At 30.8% G+C, this 23449-nt stretch overlaps 1 protein-coding gene across 2 annotated transcripts; it reads right to left on the bottom strand.

Moving 5' to 3' along the window:
* Nucleotides 1–9630: 9630 nt before the first annotated feature.
* LOC7455219 (D-xylose-proton symporter-like 2) lies at nucleotides 9631–19518 on the bottom strand. 2 transcript variants are annotated; one of them, XM_024591740.2, is made up of 14 exons: nucleotides 19269–19518; nucleotides 18921–19021; nucleotides 17431–17509; nucleotides 17028–17087; nucleotides 16761–16827; nucleotides 16544–16668; nucleotides 16269–16370; nucleotides 15746–16114; nucleotides 15616–15663; nucleotides 15447–15509; nucleotides 14054–14134; nucleotides 13751–13849; nucleotides 12417–12554; nucleotides 9631–10065 (listed from the first exon to the last, which is right to left on the bottom strand). In XM_024591740.2, exons 1-14 carry the CDS (start codon nucleotides 19311–19313, stop codon nucleotides 9934–9936), a joined length of 1509 nt encoding a protein of 502 aa, XP_024447508.2. In that variant the 5' UTR covers nucleotides 19314–19518; the 3' UTR covers nucleotides 9631–9933. The 2 variants fall into 2 exon arrangements, with proteins under 2 accessions (XP_024447508.2, XP_052305407.1); XM_052449447.1 differs by lacking the exon at nucleotides 19269–19518 and adding an exon at nucleotides 17930–18135.
* Nucleotides 19519–23449: the final 3931 nt, after the last annotated feature.

The raw sequence follows: 23449 nt of genomic DNA, 5'->3' as shown, positions 1-23449 counted from the left end.
CTTACATTTCTTCAGCATGAATTTAAACTTATTAAAGAACCATTTCTACTAAAAACAAATTGGAGTTGATGGGTGAGGCTTCCATAATGGTTTTTTTTTTAATATTCTTTAACATATTAACTAGTAGTGTTTAATTATTTAGTTTTAATTAAAAGATAGAGTGAGAATGATGAAATTCAAACTTGTGATTGTTGTATTAGCAAAAAATTTGTATTATATAAAAAAAAAAATTAACCCAAAAATTTAAGTTATTAGGTAAGTTTCCAAGAATAATTTTTACAATATTCTTAATTAACAGAACTCGAGTTCTATCAGCTCCCTCTTTTCAATGCTTTTTTTTTTTCATATCGAATTCCTTTATCACTTACTATAAACTAGTTTACAGATCTGTATTATGCTGCGAGTCATATTAATTTTTTAAAAAATAATAAACAATATTCAAGTCATAGAGAATGGTATTTTTATTAAACTCAGCATAATATGTCAACCTTAATACTTCTTTATTGGAGTCCTTGTCTAGCCTGAGTTTAAAATTAAATTGTGTGGAAGTTGTCTCGACATGACCTGGTCAACTTGGTCAGTCTAAAGACATTCTATTTGACTGATAAAAAAATATTTGAGGATGAAATTGACATAATAAAACCTCTTGAGCCATCTTCATGCCTTATTCGAATTTAAAATTAAATCGTGCAGAAGTTGTCATGACGTGACCTAGTCAACTTGGCTAGTTCAAAAGTTACTCGGCAGACCAGTAAAAAAAGTTTGAAAATAAAATTGCGAAAAAAAAGATGATATTGATAGAAAAAAAAACATCTTGACATATCTCTTTACTTAACTCAGGTTTAAAATTAAATTATGTAAGAATTGTCATGACACGATTCAATGGACTAGGCGAGTCCAAATACAAACCGAATGACTATTAAAAAAGTCTAAGGATGAAATTGAAGGGAAAAATAACTATGAAAAAAAAGGCTAAATTGAGGGGGGGGGGGGGGGGAAGGACCTTCATTATTCATATAAACAATCATTTTAAAGAAACTCAATAGTCAAACAAGATGCATTCATCCGATCAAAAAATAAATAGCATCGATTATGCAGAACCAACATTGTATCAAGTTGTAGTAAAAAGCAACATCAACCCTAAAATTGAAATTGAAATTGACAAAATTGGTGGGTTATGAAACCTTAGGGTTTTCAATATGAAAAATCAATGAGGGATAAAAAATGCATTAATTTGTAGAGACTTAGCTTGATAACACTGCGAAGCTTCTAGTGGTGGTCCACAGAAGAAGAAAAAAGAAGAAGATTTTGTGGTGTTTATTAAAAAAAACTAAAAGAGATCAGTGAATCACTGTAAATTATGTCTAAAGTCACTATGGATTGCACTGTTTACGTTTAAAATTCGTTCTTACAATTTTGGCCAGTTTTCTTTCATTTGTTGGGTATGTGGCAGCATCCCTGCCATATATTTTTATGTTTTTTTTAACAGGTTATAGCTTTCTATCTCTTTCTTTTTTCTGGCACAAATATAAAATATTACGTAAAATAAATTTGACAAGATATTGACTGACTTTTCGGAACTTGATAAACAATTTCACTCTTTTAAAGAAGAAAATAACTGCTGGTTTTTGTCGCGCAGTTGATAAGAGAAGAGGGTAAAAATGCATAGAGAACATTATAATTATTATTATTATAATTATATTATAACAATAGCTAAAACTGCTCAGTGTTTTATCGTAGACTGCACAGTACAGTCAACAGTAAAATGCTGAGCACTTTTTTTTTTTGCTTTCTTTTTAAGCTGTTTTTTTTAATGAATATTTTTTTGTTTAATTTTTTTTGTTAATGTTAATTTTTTTTCTATTTAGTTATCAAACTTTCATGACACAGGTTCCGGGTTTGACGAGTTAAACCGGATTTTTTTTCTGGTTTTTCTTTTTAATTAATTTTTTCGAGTGCAGTCCGCAATGAAACGCTGAGCTGTCTTTTTTTTTTTTTGCTTTGTTTGTTTTTAAGCAGATTTTTTTTCTTTTCTTTTTTTTGCTTTTTTCTTTGTTTTTTTTAAGCTGTTTTTTTTTCTTTGTTTTTTTTAATGAATATTTTTTTTGTTTAATTTTTTTTTGTTAATGTTAAATTTTTTTCGATTTAGTTATCAAACTTTCATGACACGGGTTCCGGGTTTGACGGGTTAACCCGGATTTTTTTTCTAGTTTTTCTTTTTAATTAATTTTTTCATTTAATTTAGTTTGTTAATGTTAAATTTTTTCTATTTAGTTATCAAACGTTCATGACACGAATTCCGGGTTTGATGGGTTAACCCAGCTAATTCTGGGTTAACCTGTAATTTTTTTTTTCTATTCAGTTATCAAACTTTCATGACACGAATCCCAGATTTGATGGGTTAACCCAGTTAATTCAGATTTTTTTTCTTTTTCTTCCTTAGTTTTTTTCTTCATGTAGGCTTTTTCTTTCTTTGTTTTTTTAGTAAAACGCTGAGCAGTTTTCTCTTTCTTTTTTTTTTCTTTTTTGCCTTTTTCTTTGTTTTTTTTAAGATTTTTTTAATGAATATTTTTTTGTTTAATTTTTTTTTAATGTTAAAGTTTTTTCTATTTAGTTATTAAACTTTCATGACACAGGTTCCGGGTTTGACGGGTTAACCCGGATTTGTTTTTGGTTTCTTTTTTAATTAATTTTTTCGAGTGCAATCCACAGTGAAACGCTGAGCTGTCTTTTTCTTTTCTTTTCTTTTTTCTTTGTTTTTTTAAGCAGTTTTTTTTCTTTGTTTTTTTTTAATGAATATTTTTTTTTGTTTAATTTTTTTTGTTAATGTTAAATTTTTTTCTATTTAGTTATCAAACTTTCATGACAAGGGTTCCGGGTTTGACGGGGTTAACCCGGATTTTTTTTCTGGTTTTTCTTTTTAATTAATTTTTTCGTTTAATTTAGTTTGTTAATGTTAAATTTTTTTCTATTTAGTTATCAAACTTTCATGACACAGATTCCGGGTTTGACGGGTTAACCCAGCTAATTCTGGGTTAACCCGTAAATGTTTTTTTTCCTTTTCAGTTATCAAACTTTCATGACACGAATTTCAGATTTGACAGGTTAACCCAGTTAATTCAGATTTTTTTTTCTTTTTTTTCATTAGTTTTTTTCTTCATATAGGCTTTTCTTTGTTTGTTTTTTTAGTAAAACGCTGAGCAGTTTTCGCTCTTTTTTTTAAAAAAAAGAAGCTGTTTTTTGTTTCTTTTCTGCTTTTTTCTTTGTTTTTTTTAAGCTTTTTTTTTAATGAATATTTTTTTGTTTAATTTTTTTTGTTAATGTTAAATTTTTTTCTATTTAGTTATCAAACTTTCATGACACAGGTTTCGGGTTTGACGGGTTAACCCAGATTTTTTTTCTGGTTTTTCTTTTTAATTAATTTTTTCGAGTGCAGTCCACAGTGAAACGCTGAGCTGTCTTCTTCTTTTTTGCGTTTTGCTTTGTTTTTTTAAAAGCAATTTTTTTTCTTTTCTTTTTTTGCTTTTTTTTTGTTTTTTTTTTTGTTTTTTTAATGAATATTTTTTTTGTTTAATTTTTTTTGTTAATGTTAAATTTTTTTTCTATTTAGTTATCAAACTTTCATGACACGGGTTTCGGGTTTGACGGGTTAACCTAGATTTTTTTCTGGTTTTTCTTTTTAATTAATTTTTTTTGTTTAATTTAGTTTGTTAATGTTAAATTTTTTCTATTTAGTTATCAAACTTTCATGACACGGATTCCGGGTTTGACGGGTTAACCCAGCTAATTCTAGGTTAACCCGTAAATTTTTTTTTCCTATTCAGTTATCAAACTTTCATGACATGAATCCCAGATTTGACGGGTTAACCCAGTTAATTCAGATTTTTTTTTTCTTCATTAGCTTTTTTCTTCATGTATGTTTTTTTTCTTTGTTTTTTTTGCTTTTTGTTTTTTTTTCCTTTTTTAATTATTATTTTTTAAAAATTTATAATATTAAGTTTTTTTCTATTTAGTTATCAAACTTTCATGACACGGATCCTAGGTTTGACGGATTAACCTGGTTTGACGGGTTAACATAGTTAATTCAGATTTTTTTTCTTTTTCTTCATTAGTTTTTTTCTTGCTGTAGGTTTTTTTTCCCTTTTTTTTCTTTTTAATTAATCTTTTTTTTTTGTTCACTTTAGTTTATTAATGTTAATTTTTTCCTGTTTAGTTATCACACTCTCATGATACGAATCCCAGGTTTGACGGGTTAACCTGATTTGGTGAGCTAACCTAGTTGATTCAGATTTTTTTTCTTTTTTTTATTAGTTTTTTTCTTCCAATTTCTTCTTTAAATATTGTAATTAACTATAACTAAAAGACATCAATCTTTTTTCTTCTAATTTCATAACACGAATCTCAGGTTTGACGGGTTAAACTAGTTGATTCAAAAAAATTTTCTTTTTCTTAAGTAGTTTTTTTCTTTCAATTTCATTTTTTAATATCGATTTGATTAAGAATTAAACTTTATGATTTGTTTTGTTTACTGTTCATTAGATTATTGTGATCTCATAAGGGGATTTTACTGTACCCCTCCTTGCAAAGCACTATTCATCGGAATAATGCTTTGCTTTATTGTTTTTTTTCTTTTCAATTAATCTTTTTTTTTTAATTTCATTCTGTAATATTAAATTTTTTTTTCTTTTTAATTATCACACTTTTATAACAAGACCTTGCAACCAGACTCATATCCAAGGCTCCCGAGTTTGATGTTGCAACCAAACTTGCTTACACTTGGATCATGCAAGTTTAATATTATTATTAATATTATAAATATAACTTTTGGGTCAGGACTAGCAAACAGACCCAATGCTCTTAGGTATAACTTTGTAGAAAGATCTAATACTCTTAGATTTTAACTTTTTTTGATATTTTTTATATAAAAAAATTGACCCGCGGCGTAGCGCGGGCCACGTTTCTAGTGTTATATTGTATATGATCATTTCATTTGATTTTGAGATTTTGTTTAGGATGTTAAGTGTAATTTTCATGGTGAAGATATGGCAATTTGAATGTAGTAAAAGTCCACTAATTTGTTGACTAAATTATTGATGTGTCCACCACTACAATTGCAAGTCAATACTATAGACGAAAAGATTTGGCCTTTCAAATATACTTAAAAGTCTTGATTGAGTGTGCAAACATATTTCTTAAAAAAAATGGTTGTTGTGAAGTTTTTTTTTTTCAATTCATTCCTTTGATTTTACCTACTCTTCTTTTTTATTATAATATTTTTACCAGTTGATCGAGATATTTTTGAATTAACGAAGTTAATTGAATCATGTTAAGATAACTTCCACTTAATTTAATTTTAAACTTGAACAAGATAATGATTCAGATACATAAATTTCAAAGTTGATTTATTGAACTAAATTAATAAAAATATCAAATAATTCTCTATAGCCTGAATATTTTTTATTACATTAAAAACAATTGATTGACCGGTAGCGCAACTTAGGCCTATAAATTTTTATTAGCTAAAAAAGACCTTGAGTTTTCATATTCCACCATTGACTATGGACAAACTACACTTTATATTTGTAACATCCCAAACTTCTGGGTATAAATTTCTTATGAATAAATCCAAGAATAGTGTAAATTGTTTTTTATTGGTCTTTATCATACAATTCAATTAGTCAAATGGATCACTCAAAAGATATCTATATTTCTATTTTATTAAGATTTTATTAAAATTTCAGTATAATTTCTTTTATATTTGAAATATTTCAAGTGTTGACATAAAAATCATGTCACAAACAAACAATATTTAACAATCACAAACACCACAAACTCTTCACCCTAACCTCTATTCCAATCATTATAGATAAATTCAAAAGAATCACTAACTTGTATTACAATCATTATAGATAAATTCAAAAGAATCTATTGAAAAAGATTAGCAATGCAAAACTTTATTGTGATTATAGAATAACTAATGATATTTTATTAGTTATTTTTTGAGTTAATTTAAAAAAAATAAACATAAAATAAAAAATATATATATATAACACATGACCTATAAAAAATAATAAAAATATTTTTATTTAAGATTTCTATCTTATAATTATATTTTTTTTAAAAAAAATAACCTAAAAGATAACTAATAAAATATTAATAATTAATCATTAATTACCATAAAATTTCGAGATTAGCATCAGGCTGGCAACGGTTGCTAAAGTTTTTTAAATCATTAATAACCCTCCGTGTGCAATATGGTGTTTTCATCTTCGCCGTCCATTTCCTCACCCTTCCAACCCTAGGACCACGTTATTCTCGGCAGCCGCTCTCGCTCCCTCCCTCTTTCTCGCTCATACTCTTACCATCTTGGTTTCTCCTTTTCTTCTCTCAAAACTATGTATTTTTTGTTTTTCAGATCTGCGCTTATTGTTCTTTCTTTTGTCGTTACTTTTAATGAACCCAAACCTTATTCTTGATGGCTTTATTGGTGGATGTGAGTGAACATGGTTTGTTTGGCGAAGCTGACGGTGGCTGAGGTGGTTGTTTAGGACGGTGGAGATGGTGGGTGAGTGATTGATCGTAGATGATCTGGTGGGTGAGGATTAGGATATATAGAAGCGGTAATTTCGGCGTTGGTATATGTTGATATATTGAGTTGCATTTTTCAACTCCGCATTAATTTTTAACAATTGTGTAAGACATTAGCCCTGGTGTTATAGTTTTAAAATCCGGTCTAAAAATTATTGTTAATTGCTAATATTATAGTTATTGGAGTTTTATATAGTTATTAATTTTAAAATTTATAAAATTAATTGTATTTAAATTGATCCGAATATTAGATTAATAATAAAAAAATAATTATATAAACATTAATTTCATTAAATATAAATATTATTTTAAAAAATACTAGCATTTTCCACTGCTGCAATGCCCAGCAAACTCCACTTTAATCATATCATGATGCAACTTTTTTTTTTTATGGTAAATAGAAAATAAATTTCATTAAACAATACTTATTTTAAAAAATCATATATTTGTTATGAGATAAATTTTATGGAATTAAAAAAGTAACTACTGTTTTATACCTTGATATGTGAAGTTATCGAGTGTATTTGGTAGTGTGGTAGCGGTTGCTTTTCAAATAGCTTTTCGTGCCGAAATACATGCCAATGATGTTTTTTTATTTTTTAAAAATTATTTTTGACATCAGCACATCAAAACGATCCAAAAAGTACAAACCGCACTCAATTTTAGCCAAAAAAAAAATTCAAAATTTGATGAAATGCAGTTACAAGCACAATGCCTCATCTCTCTTCGTTTTTCTTTTTCTCAAACAATTAATTTACGATGTTGATATTTCCTTTTAAAACATTTCAATCCAAACCTTTTATGTTTCTTTCTTCCTTTTATTCTCAAACAATTAATACAAAGAAAGTGCTTCGCATCTTTGAAATAGATAGCTCTTCAAATGTATCATTGCAGAACTCAAATTTTGTCTCAATTGGAGGAGGATATTTGGAAATACTGTAATGGTTATTTTAAAAAATATTTTTTTATTTGAAAAAATACTAAAATAATTTTTAATAAAACACGTAATAAAAAAATTAATTTAAAAATATAAATAAATTTTAACAAAAAAATAGGTTAAAATTCACTTCCAAACCATTAAACTCATGTGTTTTAAATTTTTTCATCAATGTTTTTTTTTAATATTAAATTTAATTTTTATTAGGTTACGTCACTTTCATGACATATTACAGGTTTAATGGGTTAACTTCGTTGATTCGAATTTTTTTTAAATATTTTTTTTAATTTTATTAATTAATATTGGGTTGATTGAAAATTAAATTTCGTGATTTGTTTTGTTTGCTTTCTATTAAGTTATTCTGGCTTTATGACCAGAGAAAAGTGTTTAATGAGTTAACTCGAGTTGACTTGAGTTATTTTTTGTATTTTTTTAATTGATTTTTTTTTCAATTTCATCAATAAACATGGGATCGGTTGAGAATTAAGTTTCATAATCTGTTTTAATTTTCTTTCTATATGAATATCTTAATCTCATGATCAAAGTCGTCAGTTTTGGTATTTTTTATCCTGGTTCAATTGGGTTGTTATTTTGTTTTTTTTTTCTAAGAGGTTATCTTGATCTTATAACTCGAATAATAGGTCATTCAACATTGGATTTGCTTTTTATTGGGTTTTCTCGTCTCATGACCCGGGTCGCGGATTTGACGGGTTAACTCGGTAAGCTTAGTAGATTGGTTGTTTTCAATTTCATCATTTAATATTGTATTTGATTAGGAATTAGGCTTTTATCATTTGTTTTCGTTTATTTTTTATAAGGTTATCTCAGCCTTATGAGTCGGGAATAATGCTTAACAGGTTGATCCAAGTTGTCTTGACTCATTTTTTGTGTCAATTTTTAATTAGAATTTTTTACAAATTTCATCGTTCAACATTGAGTTTGACATGACCAATTGAAAATTAAACTTTATAATTTATTTTGATTTGCTTTCTATGAAGTTAACTCAATATCATAAACAGATTCATAGATTTGGCAGGTTAATCCGGGTTAAATCAAGTCATTTGATTTATTTTTTTCTATGATGTTATCTATGTCTCATGACCTAGTTTATGGGTTTGGGAGATTAACTCGGGTTATTTTTTATATTTATTTTTTAATTGATTTTTTTTTTAATTTCATCCTTCAACATTGAGCTGATTGGAAATTGAAATTTGTAATTTGTTTCGATTTGCTTTTTATGGGATTATCTCAGTCTTATGATCCAAGTTACAAGTTTGACAAGTTAACTTGGGTTATTTTTTTAGGTCTTTTATTAATTGCTTTTTTAAAAAAAAAATTCATCATTCAACGTTGAGTTGATTGAGAATTAGACTTTATATTTTTTTTATTTGCTTTCTATGAGGTTATTATAGTATCATAAGCTGAATAACAAATTTGACCTATTAACCTGGGTTGACCCAAATCAATCAAATATGTTTTTATTTTAATATTAAAAAAATATATATCATTTTGAAATATTTTTAATCAAATTTTATTTTTTACGGTCGTTCGTGTTGTTTTGAAACCCACAAAGTCAATCACCACACGGTTTTTTTTTTTCAGTCGAAATCTAAGTGAAGAATTCTCACAACATATTTGTTATTAATTATTTTTATTTAAACATAAAAGACTGTATTATAAGCTTTAGATTAAAATATAAATTGTACTTTTTTATAAGTTTAAAACGAGTAGAAAGCAATTAAAAGTACAAATTACCATGTCAACCAATCTCAAGATTCTTTTAGTTGTTGAAAAAGTTATTACTTTATATTTTTTAAGCATAATCAACTCCTCTCTTTCTTCCCTCTAGAATCTATGTATCCTTCTAGAATTGTTAATCTTCTCCAAGCAATAAATGTAAATGTTGACTCCCTCTTCAATTTGCTAGTTCAGAAGTCCTATATATGTATATATGTAGGGCTGGATTCCGGGTCCACCCACTAGACCGAACCGGATTTCAAAACTATGCTTGTGAGTAGTTTACAAAATGGTAATAGTTTTTTTTTTTTTTTTTCCCGTTAGAAGAACTATAGCATCAGCTACATAAGTTTTCTTGTTGGAGCTAGTTTGTTGAAAACTAACCATAAGGTATTATGATTAGACAGCATAATTAAAAAATATATATTCTCAGAAGCTAATATCTAAAGATTATCCAAAAGGATATAGTGAACAAAGTAGAAAGATACATTACCTAAACTATATATTATTCAAACCAATAGCATGTGATTATCATCAAGGATTACGCTTATCTGTTGAGTTTTGTCACTGTAAGCAACAACACTGCGTGGACAGAGTACAGTAAAAAACGGCATCCCTTTTTCCTGCATATGCAAAAGGGTCTGCAGATACCCTAGCCACCACCTCAAAATCTACAAACATTTGGCCTCGATTTCCTCGAGAGTGAGCCCTTTGGTCTCTGGCACGATGAAGAATATAAAAAGGAGAGACACCACAGCTATCACTCCAAATGCATAGAATAAAATCCCAGCTCCCAGCAATGCCTGCAACCAGATGTATAAGATCATTAACTAACATGCAGGTAGTCTCAATAAATAGAAAGTAGGCAGTTTAAGGGAGTAAAATGAATGATTTTGATAGTAACTCAAAGGGAAAAAGGAACATAAATTACCAAGTCATTGACAATCACGACCCACAGCAGACTTTGAAGTTAAAACAAGTAAAAATATTGTAACAAGGGTGGAGACTTGTAAACCTTAGGCTCCTTGCTATACCACCCTTCGCTAAACTAAATGTTGTAAATTTAACTTCTGAATGTGAAGCTAAAGGACTTCGCGTTTCAGGCACTCATTCATCATCGTATAAAACAGAAGAAGATTTCAACATTTAATTATAAAAGGTGACCTCGTAACCTTATGTTTTTCAGAAACTCACTAGAACCATGACTGTATGCAACTAGACAAGATTCAGAAACCTTCTTTTACATAAATTATGCACTCCTATAAGAAAAAACATAGAGAAACCAAAGTCTATCTATATCAAGCAACCAAACAGAAACCACATGTGGGAGGAAAATACAATACATGATGGAGACATCCAATGGATATTTTGAAAACAAAGCCTTCCAAGCATCTATTCCAAAAACAAATATATATATGTTTGACAAATAATCAAGTAAAGCTTTCAAAGCTTTGTCACAGCTAATTCAAGCTAGATAGAAAATCCCATTAATCAAAAATCTCGATTGAAGGCCATATTGCTCGTGTTAATCATGTCATATCTCACAGCTAAGGCCTAATTCTTAGTGCCCTTTTCAAACCCCTCGAAAGCATTAATTTGCACCAAATCACTCCATCTGTTAGTGTTTTCAGCCTTATGTGTTTATCACAAGACCATTATGAGGAAGTATCTTCTTCTTATCTGACTGACTTCCAGTACGGTCACTATTTTCTTGTCTGTGTAGGCTCACATTGCTACCCATCTATGTTCAGGCCTAATCACAGCTATAAGCATTTTCCTAGAAATCTTTTCTGACTACGAATTGCAAAATTGAAATCCAATAAAACATGCTGTAGAGCCATAGAACGCAGTCACTATAGACAATTTGCAGCGAACCTCTACCACTTCAAAATTTCAAAAATATTTTTGGTTTTGGTCAATGCATAGCTATGTTAATATGTATATTTTTCCACATTTCATCATCTGCTTCGCTAATGGTTTTATATATTAAATTAGATAAAGACATGGTTTTCTTTATTCTGTATTGATTATCCAATTCCAAACACTTCTGGAAGTCAAAAGTGGCCTTACAATAGATACTCTGAACCCTAATTTAAACGTTAGAAAAAGAAACACCAGACATTTAATGGTTTGAAAAATCAATAATCACGATCAAGTAGATGATCATGTCAATTCTCTACTTCCATAGTTACTGGTTTCTGAATCATTTGGGGGTTTCAAAGACATCTTGCATTTATAGATACAAGTCTCCGATTTCTTTTATATCCTATTTACTGACACTTGTACCACCACAAGGCATTTTTTTTAAAGACTCCTGTGCATTCGCATGTGTATTATTCAAAGTTAAAAAAAAAATTGAATTAATTTTATAAATCTAAACTTTTTTTGAACATTTTTATCACATTTTCTTTGACATTGTAAAAATATCACATACAAATCCTTTATATGATCTCCAGAAAGAAATTCAATAATACTAATGTGTTAAATAACAAACTAATTATTTTATTGTAAAGTATATCACATATACAAATATTTTAATGAATTCTCCCCAAGTTATTTTTATTGACTAGAGTAATCACCATGCCTTCTTAGAAAGTAAAAAACAGATCAGATGTGGAATAGAATAAGTCAGTTTATAAAATTTAGTTTTTGTAGGAGTAGAACCTATGCATCAAAAGTAAACATTTTGCTTTAAATTTTAAATAGATGGATAAAAACTCTTACAGATAGATTAGAATTTGTATTAGAAAAGTAAAGAAATAAGGGTGTAATACTCAATCAAAAGTTTTAAAGAGTCACTTCTTTTATGTTTAGTTGTGAATTCTTTACTGTCAGAAAAGAAATGCACTTCCAGCATGGGGACTTCAGAAAAAGATCTATGCTTGTGCCGTACATGCTAGAGAAACGCCACGCCACATAAGATAACAGATCCACAGGAAAATCAATGAAACTATTTATAAATTTGTCATTGCAGCTGACAGGAATTTAGTGATTATAGCAAGTTTGCCAGAAACCGGCACCAACAATATATTTTCATTTCTTTCTTTGATAATGTTTCTGTACTTTATCACCACACTTTGTATCCAAAATGGCACTTACAGTAATTTAAAGTGGAATATCTTTGGGAACATTTATAGGTTTTGAAATTGTGTACCTTCAAAGGGGAAAATGTAAATGTCACAAGTGCATTTGCACCAAAATTCACAAGCACTGCTATACCAAGCCCCCGCCCTCTTAGGCGTAGGGGAAAAATCTCTGAAATCATCAGCCAACCAATAGGACCAAAGGATAACTGCAAAAAACAATGTTATGAGGCACACTATAAGATAACATATTTGAAACAAAAATTCATAAACCAAGAAGACAGAAAGTGGAAGAAACCAAGTGTTCTGATGTAACTTAAAACAAATTGCTGAAATTACCTTTTTTTTTATGGAGCAACATGCAGAAAATCACAAAAATGTGGCAATTCTTTCCATTCTTTTCCAGGAACTAAAGTTGTCTTAACCAAAAAATCCTCTGACACATGACCAAATTGCTATGATCATATGTACACTAATAGTTTATACTATGAATGATGTTCCAAAGGCATCTATGAAGCATTGAAACCATATGAAATGAACAAGGACAAAAGGGCTATTGCTCCTACCTAGACTAACTGTTCTGATTCGAATTGCAGGATGTAAATGAGATCAACTGTTTCCTGACATTTCGATAGCAAAAAACTCTACTCACAATGGTATGACCAACTGTTATGTAAAAGATGTGGTGAAGAATGGAGCAAGAAGTCATGGATGAACATCTGATTATTTGGTTTCATATTTGTAACTCGAGATTTCAAGTGGTTTTTTGGAATTTTATTCTCTCCGATTAAATAGTGGAAGTAGCTTCTACCAAGAACCTAATTCTACTTTCCTCCTCAAAATCACCCCTTTCAAATTATTCTATGATGTTAATAATATTAGGATTTGGTTTCTGAATTTTGTAATGACTTTGGGCGTATACAGATCACCCAAGTTAGACAATGGAAGACAGTAGACAGGCTTTATAATTGACTAATCAAACAAACATGGTTTCAGAAGTTGGCTACCTTTATTTAAGTCTCCTCCATCTCTTGGTTCTTTATCAGGGTTTATATTTCTAAAAAAAAAAAACACAGTTCTATTCCCACAATTATATTCATGATCCTCATACTAACCCAATGGGTATGGACATACTCAAACTGATAATTTAAATTACAGACATAAGAAAGCAAAATATTATGGGATGAAATTTGGTTTCAGAAGTTGGCTACCTAAGTCTCCTCCATTTCTTGGTTCTTTATCAGGGTTTAAATTTCTTAAAAAAAAACACAGTTCTATTCCCACAATTATATTCATGATCCTCGTACTAACCCAATGGGTATGGACATACTCAAGCCGATAATTTAAATTACAGACATAAGAAAGCAGAATATTATGGGATGAAATTTTCTTATTGCTTGACTACCTGATAACATCCAACATACAACAGCAGTGCAGCAACAGCCACAACTGGTGCATTATCCAGAAAAATGTAATATGATCCCAGGAGGAATAAAGATATAACCTGTCATGGAAATATAGCATGTACTTCAGCACAGTTACAAAATCCTGAATTTTTTCTTACCAGTAATTGGGCTCGTCCCCCAACCCCCAAAATCTCATGTTTCATCAAACAAGTAGCTTTTGCATTCTTGCAGGTGCAGCCTTGGAATAAGAAAAAAAATAATAAATAACAAAAAAACTGAGAGACAGGGCAGCCTTTATTTACCATTCCAGAAACACCACCGAGTAGTAGAGGTCGCCTTCCAAGTCTATCAACGACAAGAACAGCTGTTCCTGTCATGATTAACTACAAAAAGAAAACCCCATCTCAGAAAATTCCCCGAGAAAGAAATTGACTACCTTTAGAACAGAAAACATGCTTATGCATCACTTGGAAGAATACACACACAATGAAAGCCCATCCTAATTTCAAAATAATGACAGCATGACATCAATTCAAAAGGAGAATCTACCAAATTTGAATGATTAGTTTGTTACAAGGGAGAATAGTAACAATAAAATTCTGCAAGTACAGCAATGATGCACAGGAGATTATGTAATGTGAAGCTTTCAAACAATTTATCTACCCTCTTGAAAAACAGTGACCAGACCCATGCATACCATACTTGAAAACTTTGAAGAGACATGTATGAATAGTTTTATCCAGATTTATGGGAGATTATAATGCTGCATCAGTGAGAAACATAAACAACCTTGCAATTAAACATCCATTACAATATTAGAAGCAATAAAACAAGAGCTAGAACACACATGCATGTACACGTGCACATGCACAAAAAACATGGAACAAAACTAATGCCACCACTCTTTTTACTCTCTCATAGCAGAAAAGTTGCGGTCACCATAAATGCAACCTTATGGAAGCCAAACAAAGAGTAGCAGCACTTATGGAATTGTTGAAAATTTTGTTCCAAAGAGTTGACACACAGGAAGCCTCCATTACATACAGTTAAAAAGAGTCATCAAGTACAAAAATAGACTATGTAACAGAACAGGAATCTCAGAATCACATCTGTAATGTCTGTTATGTGGTCATTGCAGCTGCTATGAAACAGTCAGAGTCATCACATTCATTGGACTTGAAAGTTTTAAGTGTTTTGGTTTAAGATTTTAGTAGAATATTCTTTGGTTTTTTTTCAATGCTTTTATACTGGAAAAGTTTCAATTGCAGTAGTCTTTTTTTTTTTTTTAACTAAAGTTTTTTAGAATCTTGTAAATCAGCATGTAATTAAACTAAATAGCTAAAAGTTCAGCATCATGTAAAACAAAGGAATTTATTCATTTATACCATTAGAATTGCCTTCCATTAAAATTACTTTGAAATCTGCACAATGGAAACAACTTGCTAAAACATGTTAACAATCCATGCCTATAGTGTCCACGACTGCTATGGAACATCCAAAATGGCTCATGATGCCATAACCACAAGCACCACTGCCACTGTACCCATGATTTAAAATGCAATTAATTATGTCGTCCAAAAAGAACTATAATTCTATCCTGTAGTCTAGCCTGAAATTTTCTAATTTCTGATATCTGATACCTAGTAAGTTGCACTTGTGATAGATATTTTCACTTCATATATTGAAAGAATGTACCTTAAATAAACCAAGAAGTATTGAGACCCGTGTGGCATCAGACGCCGCTGAAAATCCTGCACTCTATTATATTATATTGGGTTAGGAAATCAGTACAAAAGTTAAAGGCCAAGTGAAAGATAAAGCTGTGTTGATGCTCCTATAGTATACTACATAATCAAAGGAGTACCTGAAGAATTGATGCAGCATAATACAGCACACTTGGCTGCCCAGTGATCTGTCATGAACATACATTCTGTCTAAGCAATAATGAAATAGATTCAGAATATTATATGATATCATTTCAGTAGTAGAGATACTTGTTGGAACAAAACTAGCCCTGCACCAATAGTGAGGGCTTTCAAGCATTTTCCTCGGAAAACTTCTGCTAGTGTAACTTCTTTTTCTTCACCAACAACAGCAAGTTCAGCAAGAATCTCATCTACTTTCGCAGGAGCAGTGTCACCAATAGCTTCACCCCTGAGCCGGCATAAGCAACATATTGCAGTTTCTCTTAACTCCTGCATACTGCCTTTTCCTTGTATGGCACGTAATAGCAGCCATCTAGGTGATGCTGGTAGCCACCACATTCCAATTCCCATGATTACTGCCAAAGGTGTACTGGCTACATACATATAGCGCCAACCAGCTACAGTATCAACTAATAGACTACCAATTCCATAACCTCCCTGCACAAAATTTTAGTTCTTTACTGTTTTGATCTTCTAAAACAAATATATAGAAGCTCACGCAGAAAGTTTCTTGGAACAGCAATTGTTGGCACCAAAGAATGTAAGCCCTGGAAAATATCCCAAGTCCTTAAAATCAACGCGAAGAACTTACAACCATGCCAAGTACTATGAAGAACTCTTTCAGAGAGATTAGTTGACCACGTATATGACTTGGAGCTGTCTCAGCAATGTACATTGGAGCTGCATGCATTGCCTAAAAGAAGATAAACCAAAGATTAAGTTCTACATAAAGATACATGACTATACAAATAAATCCAGATTAAGTTTGCAATAGAAATCTTGTTTTTAATTATAAGCATTAATAGCATGCATAATATTTTGGTAGGTAATGTATAATGTAAAAGAGAAGAGCAAAGTGTGTTTTACCAATCCAATTCCAATACCAAATACAAACCGCCCAATCACCATAACAGCAAAGGCAGGTGCTAGGGCTGTCACAAGTGCTCCAACAAGATATAAGAAAGCAGCCAGAATCAACTCTCTTCTTCTCCCTTCAAGTTAAATTAATCTATTTCAACTTCAACAAGAAAAGGATATTACCACTGATCTAATATTTGTCACTTAGAAATGAAAAACAATTCACCTAGAAAGTCAGCAATATTGAAGGCCAAGACAGAGCCGATCAAAGCTCCATATAGTGATCCACTGGTCTGCAAGAAAAAATGGCCACGATTTATAACAGAAGTAATTGTTCTAAAAAAATAAAACAGAAATTTGATCAACTCAGGATTTGGTGGGGATTGAGAGGGAGAAGAAGCCAGTGCGTGTGCATGTGTGTGCATGGGGGGGAGGGGTGCAGCAAGAAGTCACAGTCTATGAAATAAATGAATAAAAGTCAATACAAACTCACAATGAGCCCGATGTCCACAGAATTCAAGTTGTACCATGAAATACCACTTAACGTGGCTGACTGCAGGACAAGAAAAGGAATTAACAGGTTAGAAAGCGAAGACAAAAAGGTTCGCTATTTCTAATACCTTGAACAATCAAAGAAAAGGTTTGATAAGTTTTAATCCCTTTTGCTCTTTTACTACAAGACACGGTGGGATGTGCAATGAGGCTTATTGTATTCTTCCAATCACTATCGCAACACTTCAATCTAGAAAGTCTTAATGATAGATCTGTTGGGCCATTGGACCTTACTTTTTATTGAATGCATATAGGAACAAGTCAGTGTACACTAGAAAAAAAAATGGATGAGCACCAAAGAAATATCTTTCCATAGGTCCTACTAATCTCATGAAAAACCACACCTTTATTGATATTGTAGCACAAGATGTAGAACCAATATCATAACCATATAACAGTCCTCCAAGAGCGGGAAATAGAAACCTGAGAAAAATAAGACACTCCTTAAGTACTAACAGGGTAGAAAAATGCTAATGAAATAATGACCACATAATTTGTTAGCCACAACTTATTCAGTACAAGTGACAGAACTCAAGGTGATCATAGAAAGTGTTTAAAGTCAATATTGATATCATTACTTCTCTCTTTGCAGGTCAAAAACAAATGAAAACAGCATAATGATATCTTAAGTTCAATCACCAGTATCTTTTCTTCCCTTGTTTCAGTGACATGTATATTAAAACTGTAGCTGATATGCATTACTTTTCAAATTCTTAGTTTTAGCATGTTAAAGAGGAAAACTATGTTCCACGGATTATGTCTACAAAAATAAACAAATGAGATGCACTCTTGGGATTAGTATTTTGTTGAATAAATTGAAGTTGAGTGTTTAGGCCTGAGTACCACCAGGCCTCCCCTTCCTTTCCCTTCACTGCATATAGTTTCTTCCTCTTTTTCTTCAGTCTCACCATATCCAAAAGCAACCTTTTCTCCTTCCTGTCATCTTGATATTCTCAGCCATACAACAATGTTAACAAACTCTGTCCCCGCAACTCAGCATCTAAGCCTTCCTTCCTCCTAGCCCTTCCACGCCAGATTAAAATCACCGACTGGGATGGACAACCCTTTTATCTCAGAATTTTAAAGTAACAGGTGGTAGAAAATATGTTTTACAAACTGTTATTTATCTAGAAGAAACTTTTAAAGATACTGTTAAAGCACAACAAGTCTCGACATATTTTTGAAGGCATATGAATAACCTGACTAAAAATCACCTCCTAAGAGGTAAAAATGTGATACCAAAGGTCTGTGTCAGAGGAATTGTTTCAAGTGTCAACGAGCTAGGAAATCTTAAAATGCTATTTTCCCCTATCATTATATTCAATTCAATTGAAGAGATTTAGCATCTTTTAATCTTTACAATTCTGTACTAAACTAAGAACTCTGGAATCAAAACGTTGGCTTATTTGAATCCAGAACACCTTTTTTTTATGATAGAAGAAACAATACATCATTCAAAAGCAGCCCAATGCCACTGAATATCAGCTAAGGAGACAGTCTTAAAAGCACTAGAAGTACAACACCAAAAAAAGAGAGAGAGGGATCCAAGACATTTCAAAACAAAACTATTGATCCTTTTTAATTCAACAGGATAGAAGGAAAAACAAAATAATCTCAATTCCACAATCAGAGTTTATGCATTTGGCAGACTGGGAAACAAATATGGGCAACCAGTCATCAAATACTATGATCATGGTTTTTAAGAGTGTTGAGTTGACAATTGTGACAGACAATGCATGATATGAAGCAAGCAAATAGCATACAACAATGATTTCAAAAACCAATGAAGAGAAAAGGAAAAACACATCACAACTGAGATAAAATAAAGGCTCACGGGAAGATTGCAGAAGCAAGAGAGTAATTCTCTGAAGTGTGAATCCCCCCATTAAGAAGAGGCTCTTCTACACCACCAATCTCTCCCGACGACTTCCCCACCTGATCACCACAAGCCCTTTTCAGCAATTCATAGTTATCACAATAATAACAATAACCTCAGTTCAATCTATCCAGTTTGATTTCCCAGTCAAGCAATGGGAATTCATTTATAAGTAAGAAAAATCCAACCTATAATTTGACTCGTTAAAAAAAGTTATTTTAAGGAATCATCCCGTTCAATTTCTCTCAGCAACCAAGCAGTCAACTACTAATATGTAAAAACGCCATTAAGAAAGAAATAGGAAACCTTTCCAAGGGAGGAGAGCGTGGGCTGTTCAGGATCGGGCGCCATATTTCTCTTTTACACCAAGAACAAATTTGAAGAAAAAAACGAAGAGAACAGGAAAGAGGAAGAGTAAAGGTTACGTCTGGCTTCAAGAGTTTGGATATGCTAATTAATACACTGACAGCGAAGGAAAGGAAAAAAGGTGAAGGTCCTCTCTCTCTCTCTCTCTCTCTATTTGAAGGGACTACCAAACCCCCCCAGGCGCCAACCCCCGCAGAAAGAAAAGGAAAAAAACACTCAAAGACGTGTCCTTTTATCGACCAAATGGATGTTACAAAAAATAAGATCTAACAACTTGTCTATTTTTATATTTTAAAATATAAAAAAAAAATTAATATTTTTTTATTTTTTTACTTCAATTTAACTTTTTAAATATATTATTATATTTTCAAGATAAAAATACTTTTAAAAAAATCATTAACATCCAAGTATTTTTAATCAATTTTAACAATTAATAATTAACAAATTAATAATGATGATTAACAAAACCAAATTAAATGAGTTAATTGTACTCTCCTACATATTTTTAATCAACTTTAACAATTAATAATGATGATTAATTATTTTGTTTTAATATTTATTATTTTGATATTTTGTGTAAAATTAATTTTTAAATAAAAAAATATTTTTAAAAACAATTATTATCACGCAAACTCCTCCATATTAATAATGATGATTAATTATTTTATTTTAATATTTATTATTTTAATGTTTTGTGTAAAAATAATTTTTTAATAAAATATACTTTAAAAAGCAATTATTATCACACAAACTCCTACATATTTTTAATCAACTTTAACAATTAATAATGATGATTAATTATTTTATTTTAATATTTATTATTTTAATGTTTTGTGTAAAAATAATTTTTAAATAAAAAATATTTTAAAAAATAATTGTTATTCCACGTACTCCTACACATTTTTAATCAATTTTAACGATTAATAATAATGATTAACAAAAACAAATTAAATGAGTTAATTGTACTCTCCTCGTAATTTAAAATAGAAAGAACAAGGTTAGAAGGCGACCAAATTACAAGCTGACTTTAGACTTTTTCCTTGCACGCAAAAACTATGTTTAATGCGCTCCTCTCTCCGATGCTTTTCTTGTCCCATCCTTTTTCCTTCCTCCCTTCGTCATTTTTTACTCGATTTTCTAAGTGTTCATCGTTCTGCATTTAATGCACTATCTTATCTTCTCCAATGGGTTTTTTATTTTTTTATTTTTTTTATTTTTTATATCTCGCCTGCTGTATGCTTTTAGTTTCGTCTCTTTTATGCCCATTGATGCCTGTTTTCCAAGGATTTCTTTCATGCTCTGTTGATCAGAGAAGTTGGCCGGCCTTTCTCTTATTTTTTCTCTCTTTTCAAATTGTTCTTTTACCCTGTCTGTGTTGGTATCGAAATGGCATCGTTTTACCCTGTCATGTTTTTTTATTTTTTTTAAGTTGCTTCCCTTTGCTTTTCAAGCTATTCGGTGACCCTTTGTCCTTTGTTTTCAGAGGGACTCGAGAAGATTTGCGCTAAACAATAGTTTTCATTAATACTTTCTTTCTTTGTATTGTGATTTGTTGTCTATCTTTTCATGTGTGCATGTTTTTTCTCTCACATTCTATCCTTGCGTTGTATTGTTTTACTGTATCCTTGATTCAAAATGAAGGTTTCTTTGCTGCATTTTTTACTTTATTTTTAGCAAAATAAAGGTTTTGCTTTTTATTTTAGTTATTTATCTTGACGACCACCGCTCAAAGACGTGTCTCCTCTCATTGACCAAATCCCTACCTATCCTCATGAACAATGTCACTAATAACAACATCAAAAGGCTAAAAAACTAAAAGGATAACCTGAGTCTTTATTGTCGTCGATCTCCCTTCTTAACTGGCTATGAGATACACGATCACCATTAATGGATGAACGAGATCGAGATCCTTCCAGTGAATAGAACGACACACTAAAACCTTATTGGACCATCAATAGCAGCGACACATGAGGTACATGTGTCGAGTGAACAATGTAGGTGCATTGTCAAAGGTAGACTAGAGGCTTTCCGGTAATTTTTCAAGTTGAGTTTTGTTTTTATTTTATTTTTCTTGTATTTGTAATTAAAAATAGTTTCTTAAGCCATTCATTTTTCAACCAATGTTTTTTTTTTAATCTTGTGTTTAAGTGGTTCACCCATAAGCAATTTGTTTTGACCAATCGATTTCAAAACTTGTGTTTTCTAGTCAGTTCACTCATGGATGATTTTTTTTTTCAATGATCCTTTTCAACTTTCATGTTCAATTGGTCCACCTATAAGCAGTTTGTTTTGACCACTGGATTTCAGAACCTATGTTTTCTTATCAGTTAACCCATGATCGGTTCATTATTGACCTATCATTTTTAAAATCTCGTGTTCGATTGATCCACTCATGAGCATTTTATTTAAATAAACTACTTATTGTTAACTTATCATTTCTCTAATTGGTTCACCTATGAGAAATTTGTTTTTAACTTAAAATTTATGTTCTTTTATAGGTTCACCCATGAGTAGTTTATTTTTAACTAATCCTTTCAAAACTTGTGTTTTCTAATCGATTCACCCATAAGTTATTTGTTTGATCGATTTTCATTTTTAAATTTTGTGTTGATTCACCCTTAACGATTCATTATTGGTTGTTCACTTGAAAACATATTTTTCCTTAATATATTTTAATATATTCAATTTTTTTTAACATGATAAGATGTTGCATGCTATAAATATGTATATACATAATTAAAATTATCATATGGATGGTTGGTTGATGATGATGATACTTTATTTGTAGTTTGTATCTAATTCCATGAGATTCGGCATTTTGCCTTTCAATAAAAAAGTGGTAAAATCAAGAATTATGTCATTTGTGATTGATAATTGGAATATTATTTACATATATGATTATCTAATTGTGTGTGTTATTGAGTCTTAAAGCCACCATTTTCTCAAGGAAAGGATTCCTATATATTTGTTTTTGCTTTACTTTACTCTCTCTTTTTATGTGCATTATAACTAGAGATTTTTCCTATGATTAATATGTGTATTGCAGCTACCCTTAGGCTCCTTTATATAACCAACTGTTTACCCAGAGTAAGGTAAATTAGTTATTAGGTTCCTAGGACTATTAACCTTAGATGGCGACTCCTTTAATTATTTATGTGATATGTGATCATTATTTCTCTTATCCCATGAAAAACCCCTATCCAATACGTTCATACAAGGATTAGAGATTTTTCCTATGATTAATATGTGCATTGCAGCTACCCTTAGGCTCCTTTATATAACCAACTGTTTACCCAGACTAAGGTAAATTAGTTATTAGGTTCCTAGGACTATTAACCTTAGATGGCGACTCCTTTAATTATTTATGTGATATGTGATCATTATTTCTCTTATCCCATGAAAAACCCCTATCCAATACGTTCATACAAGGATTAGAGTCAAGTGGTAGCCAATGATGAGATGAAAACTCTGCTAGGAACTCATAATTTTTTTGTTATGTTTTGCATGCATATCACGAGCATCATCTATGGTTTATGATTTTGTTTTAATGATTATTCATTTGATTTTTATTCTTTTTATTGTTCCAAATAATTAACTTACATGTTGTGTGTGCTTGCGTGCTATGTTGCAAATTGTTTATGTATATATGGTTATGTACTTATAGGTAACCTTTTATATTGTGCCTTACTTCTGAGATTGGATATGGAATCATGCCCTATATATACTAATACTAAATAATTTTCCATAAACTGACCCTTTTTAGAGAGCAAGTAGTGGCTTTCCGTTGGGCTTGTTCTCGAGTTAGAGTTCATGACACATTGAATCTCTTAAAAGCAAGCAAGCTTGAAATAGTTACATCAATGGACTTCGCCTCGACCCATTTCTAGTTCTCTTATCTAGTCTCAATAATTGATGACTACTCGAGTAAAAAGGTATGCTTTAAGACCTAGAGCTTACCCTGACCACTTAAACAAGCAAGATCTAAACTTTAAAGGTTTTCTATCAATGTTAGGGAATAGAGGGCAGGCTAGATGTAATTGAAACCCTAACTAAATTAATTAGTCATATGTTTCAGGATGGGTGATCAAAAAGTTCAGTTTCAAAAGGCATCAAAATACTGG

This window comes from Populus trichocarpa, chromosome 19 (genome assembly GCF_000002775.5).
Source record: "Populus trichocarpa isolate Nisqually-1 chromosome 19, P.trichocarpa_v4.1, whole genome shotgun sequence".
NCBI classification, from domain to species: Eukaryota; Viridiplantae; Streptophyta; class Magnoliopsida; order Malpighiales; family Salicaceae; genus Populus; species Populus trichocarpa.
Note: the sequence above shows the minus strand (reverse complement) of the source record. Positions and strands in the feature narration are given on the sequence as shown.